Source organism: Chroicocephalus ridibundus, chromosome 1, assembly GCF_963924245.1.
Source record: "Chroicocephalus ridibundus chromosome 1, bChrRid1.1, whole genome shotgun sequence".
In the NCBI taxonomy this organism is placed as follows: Eukaryota; Metazoa; Chordata; class Aves; order Charadriiformes; family Laridae; genus Chroicocephalus; species Chroicocephalus ridibundus.
Genome location: NC_086284.1, coordinates 98,601,204 through 98,614,062, shown reverse-complemented (window position 1 = coordinate 98,614,062; position 12,859 = coordinate 98,601,204). Strand labels below are relative to the sequence as shown.

The following is a 12,859-nucleotide window of genomic DNA, read 5'->3' as shown; positions in this document are numbered from 1 at the left end:
ATCCCTGTTCCTGAGCTAGTTTATACGCCTTTGTATTTCCATCCTGGCACAATATCTCCAGCATCTTAGTGATTTTTCTTTGCAGTGCTTTGTCAAATGCTGCACTAAAATGTAGCTATGTTACACGTACAGGGTTCTCATTATCTACTTGGTATGGTTTATTAAAAGAAAGAGAAAAAAGAGATTGGGTTAGTCAATAGCAGTTTCAGTTCGGTTTCTCAACCCACGCCAGCAATTATGCCTGCTTCACTAATTGCCAGGACATGCCTTTTCTTTTTCCCAAGTTCCTTTTCTCAAACTGAATTTGTGTTCTAATTTTCTACGCCCAGTACAATGTATATTTTTTTGATTCATTATCAAATGGAAGGAGATGCAATTAAGTGAAAGAGCTGGCACACAGTGAAAGGCGCAAGCTGCAACTGCAAAATCCTTTCTCTTTCTCCCCCTCCAAATTAATTTGATTAATTTGATTACAGAAATTCAGCCTTTTTAAATATGTTTCTGTTCCATGTCCAGAGGAATACAGTGGAGCAATGATGTTTGCTGGAACTACAGCGATGGCTGGGTAAGGTAGAATTCCAAACTGTCATATATAAACATAGCACATAAAAGCAAACCTCTTGTAATGTAATACGTAGGGTGTTTCATGGCCCGATGCAGAGACTTTCCTATTGGAAAGTGTTGATGCCATTGCTCGGCAAAAAAAACCCCACCAAACGCCAAAACGCAGATGCTTTGTTTGACGGTGATTTTAACTGTGGCATTAAAGTTAATTCTGTTAGTAACTTTCAATTATGCCCATTTTTAATATACCTTAAAAAAACCTGGAAGGGATGGAATGGTTTTGGTTTATGTGGTATTTGTAGACAAATACAGGTATTACTGGGTAATTCAATTTGGATACACATGCTCTGCTAAAAGTCATCAGTTTAGGGACTGACCACAAGATTTCTTGAAAATTCTTAATAAATTGTGTGTGTTTAAATCTCTGTAACCACCTTTGTATATATGTCTTTACGCTATGAAACTTTATCCTTTGACTGATGCATCTATCAGTGTTACATCGCAACAAGAGTAATTTTCCTGTTGATGTAGGTCCTAGCACATGTGTGTCCTGTTAATAGCAATAAAGCCAGCTGTCATCTAAATTTGGATGAGGTTGTCTGGAAGAAAATATGATCATATAGTGGGGCTCTTGAAGCCTTTGATTGATTAACTTCAGAGGGCTTTTATCTGAGATAACATGACAGCAACACAAAACCAATGTGCCTTGTGCAGCCCTGAGCAGGGCAACTATTTTGCTTTCAGTACAGACATTGTGGTTCTGTGTCCTGGTTTGAGGTATGTGGGCTGCGGTTAATAATTTTGAGATGCTTTCCCCTTGCATGGGGCACCAGATACACTCTGTTAGTATACCTGTCTGCTTTTAGCTTCTTTTTTTGGCCCAGATCCATTTATTCAAGTACCTTATGCCAACTCACCTTGTGCAATTTCCTTATGTTAATGGTGTTTGCGGAGGCAGAGAAGTAAGACTGGAATTAGGCAATTATTTACTACGTTAATTAAAATTCATAGTCACAGTTCAGATGTTTGTGTTGGGATAAACTTCATACATTTTTAAGCTTAGTAAAAAATCATGTGTGTGTTTATTTGTATTTTGTGTGTATATATTAAAGATACAGCATTTGGTCTTAAAGATTAATTTCTTTTTTTTTTAAATGCTACTGTGTGCTTTAAATGATATAAATCAAAGCACTTCCCCGTTACTTGGAAAGCTTGACTGGCTCTTGAAGCTGAAGACTTTTTTTTTTTTCCTTTCTGTAGAGCTCCTGGGCTTGTCATGTGCTTCCATTAACTTTTGAAAATTAAACACTACATTTTGGTTTGAGTATATTGGAAGGCTTCCATAAAAAACCATTAATTTGTAGAGAAAAATAGAGGTTTTTTGAGTCTGTTATTGTTGTTGCAGCAGCAGGGGACCACTGAAAAACAAAGTAGAAGACCACAAGTATTATACAGTACTGTACAGATCATGGCAGCACACAGATAGAATACATATAATGCAGTATAATTGATTCTGCACAGCATAAATTCCCAAAGCTGTTGTTTGGCAGCTGGGGAAGGACCAGTGTCTTGTCCCTAGCCGTATTCTTGCTGTGTGTGTGAAGAACAGGTCGTTGGCTTTTACATCTGAGTTCAAGTAATACTAGTTTAAGCGCAATGTTTTGCAGAGTAATGGCGTCCTGTCTTTGTCACTGTTTACTGATAATATGATTTCACATGAGCATAACACTTGTCCAGTTCACAGGGATGTATGAAGACATATTTTTAATGCTTTAAGGAGGCAAATGTGCAGTAATCAGAACAGCATCTATTTTTTTACAACTTCTGTCACTGAAATCTGTAGTAGCGCTACATGTTCTTGTGCTTTAGAACTTACATACCTTGATCAAGAGTGCAGCTAGCTGAGAAATCCTTCAGTAGCACTAACTGCTTGCTTTTACCGGGAGGATGAGTGCCTACCCTAAAAGGTATGAGGGTAATATACTCTTCTAGAACTAGTTTAAACAGCATCCTAGAATCTGTCATGGTTCCTTGCTTCTCAGGCTCTCCACAAGGACATGTTTTCTCTGCAGAGACAATCAGTCTAAACTCAGGCAAGAGATTTTAGTGGAGCATAGGTTAGAGTCTGAGCCAGTCTGCAATAAAGACAAGCCTGACGATCACATCTATGTGAAAGCAGTGGGATCTGCTTGGGTTTCATGCCTTTATGGATCATTCCTAGGCATCACAATGTAGTCATCGAGTAGGAAAGCAGCTGAAATTAGTGGTTGTTTATGAAAATATACTTGCGTGATGATCTTGCCTGGTAAAGGAAAACAAATCAGTAACACAGTTGGGTTTACATACCTGAATCCTTGATTTGAAATCCTGCACATAATTCACCATGCTGCCTTTTTAGGCTCTATCTGGATGGTTTTGGTTCACTTGTCCAGTCTGTGTTAACCTTCTTCTCACTATTCTTAATATTTGCTGTTACTTTGCTCTTAATTCATCAGTCTGTTACCATCCATTGGCACAAAGGACAGGACATACCTGGCTTGGATGGTTCATCATTTGCATATTAATTGAAACAAAGTCATCCTTTTTTCCATAAACTTTACTCATAAAGCGAGTGTCTTTCTACAAAGCAGAAGAGTTGGAAGTGCAAGGAAGTTAAGTGTTATAATACAATGCTGCATTTATTTTGTGGAGAACTAGATGGGTGAAAGTCAAATCCTCCTTTCAAAAGTGGAGTCTCAAATGTTCTCTTCTCCAGGTTAGCTGAATCTTGTTCCTTCTTTTGTCTTTTTCAAGAAACCGCATTTCCCTTGGAGATAAACTCACCTTTTAGAGATGTGAACAAACAAATTACATAGATCTTCACCTATGGCACGTTTGTAGCCCAGATCTGAGTGTGAAGCTCTAATTATGCATATAAGAAATCAGGTACCTTGTGTTCACAATAGAAGAATTTGTATGAATGTTTGGCTGAGCTTGAGTTGCAGCTTCAGCCTCTGATATTTTCCCTGGATTTGTGGTTTACAAACAGTTTGGTTTGTGGTCTCACTTGGGAAAATTTGGTTTTGATGTGTTCTGGTGTGGTAAAGCTAACGTTTTCTGAAATTAAGAACTTTGAAGGAACTGGAGAGTTTGGATGGAGGTCTCAGCTTTGTTTTATAAAATATAGATAGCAACCTATGAACATGTATCAGGGGACGTAAATACTATGGAAGAAACATATATGCAGTTTACAAAGTCTGTTTTTATATAGTCTTTTTATTTTCTTCCTCACACTGCTTTTTTCCCCCTTACTTTGCCTTTCACTCATTGTTCCAGATTTTTCTTCTAACTTGAGCTGCAGTACTGCTTTGTGGTTTTAGTTTCAAACCTTAAAATGAAATGTCACCAGAGGCATAAACACAGTGCCCAAAGAGGAAAACACGTACTGACCGCGTTGCAGAATAGAGAGGTATTTTTAATTTCATTCTTGCAGAACTAGGTCATTGTACTCTAAGGTTGCCTAAATTAAGTACAAACTCAAACATTCCAGCTAGATTGGTCCACTGATCGTTTAACAGCAAAGGATATATTATCTTTACTGATAAAGCTGACTTGGTTAATAGTGTAAACACACCATACCACTGTTTTATCCTTACAACCGGAACGTTAGGATGGGTAACGGGTGATGATATTTTGTGTAATTTTACATGTGGACTTCTATAATAGGTAAACCTGAGGTATTTTGTATGTAACAGTATCATCGAATGACAAGAGTGACCCAGGCTGGAATGGGCCTCGGGAGGTTCTTCCTAGTCCAGCCTCCTGCTCAAACCTGAGTCCAGCACTAAGTTCAGGCCAGGTTGCTCAGGGCTTTGTCCTCTTGGGTCTTGACAACCACAAAGGACAGCAATTCCACAGCATTTCTCTCAACTCCCTCTAAACCTCTCTTTCTCTAAATATATGCATATAATGCATTGGAAAGTGATTATTTTCTTTGTTTCTAATGTTTAGTACCCAGGAAAGCAATACTACAGTTCAGTTCAGAAGTTCGTGTAATTCAAGTGATCGTTTTTCTTGCACACTTTGGAGATTTAAGATATTCATCTTTTTTTAAAAAGAAAAACACTTTTTTTTTTTCCCCCAAACTGGGTTCAAGCAAGAAAAAAGGAGAGCTTCTTGAGTACTATAAAGTGTGTGATGCTTCTGAAAATTTATCTTTTTCCCTGAAGAAGCATAGTAAGGCTGTAATACAAATTTTAAACAGAAGCAGTTCAGTAACAGCTTTTTGCATTTCTCTAAGCATTTCTCAGAGTAAAATAAAATCATTAAATGAGAATTTATGCTAATATTTACTCTGAGGCAGAGCTAATCTTTGAAGTTACTGTTTTCCATCTCGAGTGGTGTTAACAATCAAATACGAAATAGGACTAGGAGATAAAAATGTGTACTTTTATTTGTCTCCAGACCATTGGTACATAATATAGATTATATAATTATAAACTTAAAGCTTAGCCATCGTTAAAGCCGAATTTGAGATGTTGCATATGCTTCAAAATCTTCCTGTGAATTTCTGTGTTGCTACACGCACAATTTTCCATAACATGGAATACTTTTCTTTCTCTTGTTGTTTTACAGTCCTCCCTTTTTACATAACAGGCTCAACTTAGGCTGTCCTCTTGAAGGAAACGTATGTTTGTAATCTTTCATTTCTAACAAACATAGGTACTAGTTCTGTGTGGTGAAGTAGCAGCATGTTTCAGTATATGTATGATTTAAATGTTTTCTGGAAGGAAGAGGAAGAGAGACTGTAAATTTTAAACAAAGCTCTAATTTCATGTGTTAACGCAGTGTCATAGTCTAAAAGGTTGCATTTTTAGGGGTGAACCAGAACTGAAATCTAGCCCTATATATAACCTATATAACCCAAGACATTTTCTGTCTGTCTAGATCTTTAGGTTGTTACAGTTGGTGTCATTTGTAGAATTTGAATCCTGAAGGAGAACCATTTTTTGGCTTCTTATTTGTGGCTTGGTGACTGGATGTAAGTTTAAATTACTTCTGTGCTGCTTTTAGGAAGACTAGGCTGTTGGTCCAGTTTTCCAAAAAGACCCAACACCTTTAGAGGTTGTTCATGTATTTTGAAGTCTATTCCTTTCTTTTGTATTGATTTTTTCCTTGAGCACTTGCTGGTTTGAAGATGCGCATTTTAATAGTTTTGTAGACTAGGTGCCTGCACGGGTGATGCACCTTCTCTTTGCAAGGCTGGCACAGCGCTTTCTGCACTCTGGGAAGAACCACAGGACGTTTGTCCCTTTCCTTCGGTTCTTTGTGAGGAAGAACTAAGCCCACTTTGATCTCGTGCATAATGTTGGAGTATGCATTTCATACTAGCCGTTTCTTCAAACACATTCTGTGCCAGTCTGTGTATTTTGATTTCATCTTCCAAGTGTTTTTCTGAAATGTGTCATTCAGACCTGCTAGCCCTGCCTTCCAGATACAGAACTCCTCCAGTTTTGATGTTTTGTGATTTATTTTTAGAAATGTAACAGTTCTGCCTCCTTCGCTTGAAGAGACTCAAAAAATATGTTGGAATCACCAGTTTTCCTCTGAGACTTCAATGGCAGTAAATGTCACTGTGTGATATGATACAGGCAACCTTAATTTGGCTCTTACGAAGAACGCTGTTTGACATGTGCTTAGACTCGAGGCTGAGAGATTTAAGATGAACTGTCTTTTAAGAGAATTATTTTTTTCCTTTGAAGAGCGCTTAGCATCCGTATCCAAACTGGCTATGGGTTTAGATGTGCCCAGAATTTGCAGTTCTGTGGGCAAATGATGTTTATACAGAATGACAGCAAAGGGAGGGCGTGGAAATCGGGAATTGGTCTCTACTGGAAGGCCTGTGAAAGACCAGATCATCCAAAACAGGAGATAATGGTAACGTAGGAGTTCTGTGGTCTCTGGCAGCTGGAGCACTGGGCACTTGCGGAATATCTGCTGTAGCCTGCATTTCCAAAACTAGAGGCAGGACTATCACCACAGGACCTTTTCTATAGGGAGCAGGGAAAGTAACATCAGGAATAGGCTATTTACAAGCTGGTATTGAGAAGCAATAAATAAAGCATTATTGTGCATTTGTTAGTGAGCTCAGTCCTTGCACTAATCAAATAGGATCTGAAGGCATTACTTCTGACATAGGCAAAATCCAAGTGGGGTGATTTCCTTCAGTTTATTTACACAGGTGCAAGGAAGAAGTATGTGTATACACACGCAGAACAATGACAGTTTTAATATCCGAAGTTGGGTTATTTTGCAAACAGAGCAGACCAATATGCAAAGAAATTCAGGAAGCAAAGGGAAAGTGGTGCAAAGGGATAGAAGGTGAAACTGTTGGTATCTCAATAAAGGCATTTGTCACATGGGGGGACCTGGCGCCGTGACACCTGTATTTTTTGAGCAAAACGTAGAGACAACTGCGCGCTTCAGTGAACTATGATAAACCATTACCAGCTTGAATTTGTTCTCTGTTGACTGAACGCTCCAAAACTACTGTATAGATCTCACTTTATTTACTATTTCACGTGCAGTCTTTGCTGAATTACAACATTTTGATTGCTCATGAAATAAGGAAAGGTGTTGAGGTGGCAATTGAACTGGCGCATATATATATGTATTTACTTCAGAAACATGAGGAGGTTTGTTTCTGTACATAGAAAAAACATCAGTAACTGGAGCAGATTGATTTTAAATCCATGAATTGAAATAAGTAATTTAAATGTGTTTCATATGAACAAGCAAGAAACTCGATACAAAATAATTGAGTTCAGTCCTGTGTTGAATTTGTACTTTCTAGTCATTTTCCAAAGGGAGGGTTAATTCTTACTGGCTTATAACATTGAAAAAAATTTTTGATATACAGCTAATTGCATAATTCGTGTGATATCTGGTACTTTTGTGTACAGATATGGGAGAGGGATTTTCTTTATTTTGTATGATTTATCTGATTCAATATGTTTGGTCTGATCTCAGTTTTCTATGTCTGTATGTATGAAAATAATGTATTTCTAATTAGGAAGTTAACTTTCACTTCAGAATTATTTAACCTCTGTTTTGGGTAGAATTCTTTAATTCAATTGAAAAAACCTTCATAATCAGTGCTTTTAGTTAGCTCTGCCCAAGAAATTAAAGATAGGGATATATATTAAAAAGATGTAACAAGACATCTTTTGAGTATGGTTCCCCTTGTAAGCAGGGCAGGTATTACCCATCATTCAGTGCATCAGAAACTGTTTCTGATATGTATGGTCCTTTTGATATGTGAGGTTACTAGTACTGTTTTTTAATCGTTGGATGAAGGGGGAAGATAATGTTTCTTTATCCACTTTAAATGATCAAGTTGTTAATTTTGGTTTGTGGAGTTCATTTTAAGACAGTTTTCTCTGTAGCCGTAGAAGAGAGAATTGCTGTCAAAAGCTGCTTTTAGCACTTCAGTAAACAGTGTTTTCAGGTCTTATACTGATGACTAAGTTCCATGAGACTTTTCAATACAGTTTGCCTTGGTAGCAAACATGTATTGGCGGAACTTGACTTCAACATTCTTTTTTATTACTTTAATACTTTATGCTAAGCCTACACCTCAACATCTGTAGCTCTCACTTCAAAGGTAGTACTAGTTATGTTTTCTAGTTATACTTTTTTTTTAAATGACGTTTCATGTCTTTTAGTTACTCTCTGTTTTGATAGGAATCTTTGTAAAAGGAAATTCCTCAACGCACAGGAACCTTGGCTTATTTTGAGGGTTGAATCAGAACTTGGAGAATTGTGTAATTAGGTGTGTTAGGTTACTGTCATGTACCGTTATTCAAAACAAAACTTTAGGGCAAATTAGTGACTGTGACAGAGTAGACTAACACTGTTAAGTGATCATTATGGAGACCTTTAAAGGCTTTTTAGCCTGTTTCGCACCAACTAGAAAAGTGAGAATATCAAGCTCCCTTGCTGAATTTGAGCTGTTTGTGCCTTTTCCTCAACTATTCGAAAGCACTTTCTTTAACTCTCTTTCCCAAGTGTCCTGTTAAGCTAACGTGACACCTAGCTCTGACTAACAGAGGTGGCCCTCCTTGTATTTTCCCTTCTGATGGTTGAAGCAGATTAACTGGCCAAAACAAATAAAAACCCTAATCTGACAGAAAAGCTTGTTGAAAATTCAAACGACAGCTAGTGCTGGTGGAGACAGTAAAGAAAGGGTGCTCTTTCTGGTGACCATCAGCTGGTACAGTGCTTATCCATGTTACAAACCAGCCCTCCCTACAAGCAGTTGTGCGTGCTCATTTTCCCTAAAGCATTAAGTGTAAACCTGGCCAATTACTAAATCATAGTAAGTGTGTTCTGTAGTGTCAGGTATTAAAATAGTTGTAGAGACGTGATCTAAATATTGCACAGAAACAGATTAATTCACAATTGTTGCCAAGATGTTTGAAGAAAATAAGAACTTGTTAGGTCTGTCGATTGCAGGGAGGGGAATTGAATATGGGATGACAGTCTGGTTAGAGGCAGTATTCTCATTTATTTCTTTGAAGAGTATGTGCAAACGTCAAGGTTAAGGTCATAACAGTATTGCCGTGTTCTTACCCCTTTAATTCCCAGGTCTTGAAAATAAAATCCACCAAGGTGAAACAAGAAACTGGGGTGAGAGCAGAAGCTGAGGTTAATTTTAACTTCATCAGGCTGAGAGCGCTCACCAGTATGTTTGTCATTAACATAAGATTACTTTGCTTTCTGATTAGAAATTAATGGAAACCTTTATTATGTATTGAAAGAATAGACTTGCCCTGTGAAGACCTATGAGGACTCTGAGCTGTAAAATGACAGAAATACAGCACCTGCAGGCAGAAGTAACTACCCATTGCAGCACGTACCTCCATCTTCTAACAGCTCAGGGTTTGAAATAAGGGGCTTATCTTAACGGCTTTCATGCGCGAGAGAAAGTACATGCACAGGGAAAACCTAATGTCTAGCACCATACACCTAGAGAAGGGGTTGCCTTTGTGATAAAAAGGGAGAGAGAGGTGTGCATCTCGATGAAAAACGTGACTGGCAAAAACCATGACTGTTCACTCCCCCTTTCCCAGCAAATTGCCTGAAAGTGGATTATAAACAGTGATGCATCATTACTATTATCCCCTGGTATGACTCACTGAGCCATATATAGCAGCTCGTCTTTTGAGGAGAATTCTTACTCAGAGCAAGTAGGATGTGAAAACAAATACTAAATGTCAGACCGTTATGACAGACTTGCCTTACAATTTTTTTCGTGGTAGATAAAAATGTCTAAAAATGGCTTGAATAACCAGCAATGCTGGTTGATATTAAGCAGGTATTGTCAGGTTAAAAATCCTGATTAGTTTTCTCCTGATTTGCCGCTCTTACTTTCATAATATTTTTCTCTTTTGGGCAACAATAATGTGTTTGTTGATTGCACTAGCAAATTCTTGGATATTTCAATATTTGGATTGCTGGTAATGCAAGGTGGCAGGTGGCTTTTCGAGCATGCTTTAGGCTTTTTCCACTTGGTGCTTTTGAGAGCTCTCTCCCTTTGATTGTCTAATCATGCCCCAAATTAATTCTCCATGATTTCTTTCTATTATCTTTTAGTTGTAAGGCAACTGCTTGTGACATCCAAGCGTGGCTGATAACGTTGATCCCTTTTAAGATTCTTCTGTCCTCCTTTTAGAAAGATTGGCTTTCTGGAGTACTAACAGCATCCTCCCTCCGTATTTTGCATTAATTTAATACCTTGAAACGTAGACTGCTTTTCTTGCCAAGAAAGGCTATCCAAGGCTTTCTTCAAGGCTTCCGTGATTGCTGCTGGACCAGCATCTCCGTCCTTATCCCCAGATGAACTCTAGCCTGAGGATCCAGAGCTCTGTTTTTTCTGATGCTGTTGCCAGTGTCGCTTTTGTTCCATGTCAGCTGCTGTAGTAAAGTACTGTGTTGTTTGTTTATGTTGCATGTATGTTGACTCAGCTTTTCCCTTTGAAACAACGCTCAAGATTTTTAAATATGTACTGGGAAATAAGAATCCTTTCTTGTGTTTTATGATATTGATAATGTTTTATCAAAGCTGTATTAGTAAAAGAAATATTCCTGTGTTCTGTTACAGGTTTTGGGATTTGAAGTTGATACGGTGAACTCTGTCCAGTTTTCAAACCACACAGGTAAAATTTTACATGTGTCTTCAGATACCACTCCACAGTCACTGAGCTCTACTTAACATGTGGCTCCCCTCATCACATGACAGTAGAAAGGAGACAGGTCTCATGTTTTCACTCGCATTTTCAGGATATAGGATAGAAATGTAATTTTCATGTTTAGGTTCAAGTGTATCAGTAGTCTGGATTAGGGCATGACACGGTAGTGTCCTTTTCTGATACTTCAGAGTGTGAGTTTCTTGTGTTAAGCAGTGATGTAATTAACTCAGACGGTGAAATAACACAAATGTGGCCATCTACGCAGGCAGGCCTGTGAACGGGGGAGTCTTCAGAACTGTTTGCTGTGCATTATGGCCCTATGATACTCATAATCATACTACCAACCCAAACATCAGAAGAATACTGAGCTAGATGCAGTGTTTCCTCTCTTTACGCGCCCACCCAGATGGCTAGCAAGTATCCTAAAATTACATTCTGGAGGGAGGAAGGGGGTGGTTGTGTTAATACATTCATGTGTATTTTTACTTGGGTTCTAAGCCTGAACATGATGCAGTCACAATAATACTTTTCAGACTTCCTAACGCTCACAGTGCTAGAGGACTTTATTTTTCAGAAGAAAGATGAAATTCATGTTTATTTTAGCAATACCTTTCACCCATAAAGGAGCTCCTAGTGACTTGCTATTTTTGAATTTATAGAGACACACCTACTGTGGTGAATGGTTGTTTAAGGAGAGATCTACTCTAGATATTTTAAGGGTGTCCAGGAGCAAATTCTGACTTTAACATCTTTGAAAAGAGCAAAAAATTTTTCTGATAAAGAAAAAAAAAAGGCAAAAGTTGAGATACTTTTCTAGTATCTCACAGGTACAGCTCTATTAATAAACTGCTAATTTTCAGAACAGAGAGCAGATCAGGAAGCCTCTGTCCTCTCTTACTATGTTGAGCTCCACGCAGCTTTCAAAGGGTTACAAGAAGTTCCTATGATGGAAGGAATTTAGTGTCACCCTGGGAAGAAGAAATGAATGTTTCAAAGGTAGCTAGAAAGCCATTTCTGCTTGTTGAGGAAGGGCATGAGAGAGGTAATAATTAAACAAGGAGTAGGGCTATTTCCTGTGTGAGGCAAAAAGCTGCTTATTTTGGTTGTACCCTTTGGCACAGTACAAAGGTTCTCTCATGTTTTTAAGAGATACTTAGATGTGACTTATGTTTCTTTAATGTATTTAGTTTTGGAGTTTGGAATTTTTTGTTGTTTAGTTTTTGACAGCTGGATAAAACTGTTGTAATGTTCCAGAAATGAAGAAAAATTTTTTTAAGTGAAATAACTCAACGCTCAAAATAAATGAGCGCCTGTCGTTTGTTGGCTTTCAGTTTCAATATTAAATCAGCTTTATAGGGCATTAAAAGAGCTTAATAGAGGTTTTATTGTACCATAAACTGAATGTATCTGAAGGTAGGAAAATTACATTACCAATAGGATGACCAGGTTCTTCAAACAGAAAAGAAGGAAGATTTTTTTTTTTAATAGCATCACAGCTGGAGAAAGGTTACCAGTGCTTCATTCAAGGTTTGGCAGACAATGAAGATAATAGAAGGAACAATAAATTAGTGATTTCCTCCACCACCCCCTCCCCCAACCTAAGTGAACATCCCAAAATCAAAAATGTCTCAAAGATCACGAGTCTTTAAAATATTTAAATTATTTGGAACTTTGTCTTCTGGTGTTTAGGAGTCACATTATTATTTTCTTTCTGTAATCTTGATATTCTTAGTAAATGTGTTTAAAGACTCCCAAAGATTGGCACAACCTTATGATTTTGGGAAGCAGAGCTTTCAGAAAAAAATCACAATATGGTAAGTGTTTGGCACTTACCAAGCATGAGTAAAAGGAGATTATATTTAGAAGTATTGGTCATTTGGCTGAAAGATGAAGGAATGGAAAAGAAAGGAAGGGTACATATTCCCTTTTATGACAGGTCTAGTTTTCTAAGGCTGCAGTTTATCCATTAAATCCTTTCTATGCTCTCTTAAATTGAACGATAGATTCTAAGCCCAATGGCTTTGCACCTCCTCTTTGAGAGAGGCACTTAGGAACATGTGATGTCC

General features: G+C 37.8%; 1 protein-coding gene across 3 annotated transcripts in view; it reads left to right on the top strand.

Annotated features, from left to right (window-relative positions):
* PDXK (pyridoxal kinase) overlaps positions 1-12,859 on the top strand; it is a 53,314-nt gene that overhangs the window by 10,499 nt on the left and 29,956 nt on the right. For all 3 annotated transcript variants that reach the window (XM_063344680.1, XM_063344675.1, XM_063344666.1), the window contains exon 2: positions 10,706-10,760. In XM_063344680.1, the coding sequence (XP_063200750.1) occupies positions 10,706-10,760 (55 nt within the window). The remainder of the gene's footprint in view (positions 1-10,705; positions 10,761-12,859) is intronic.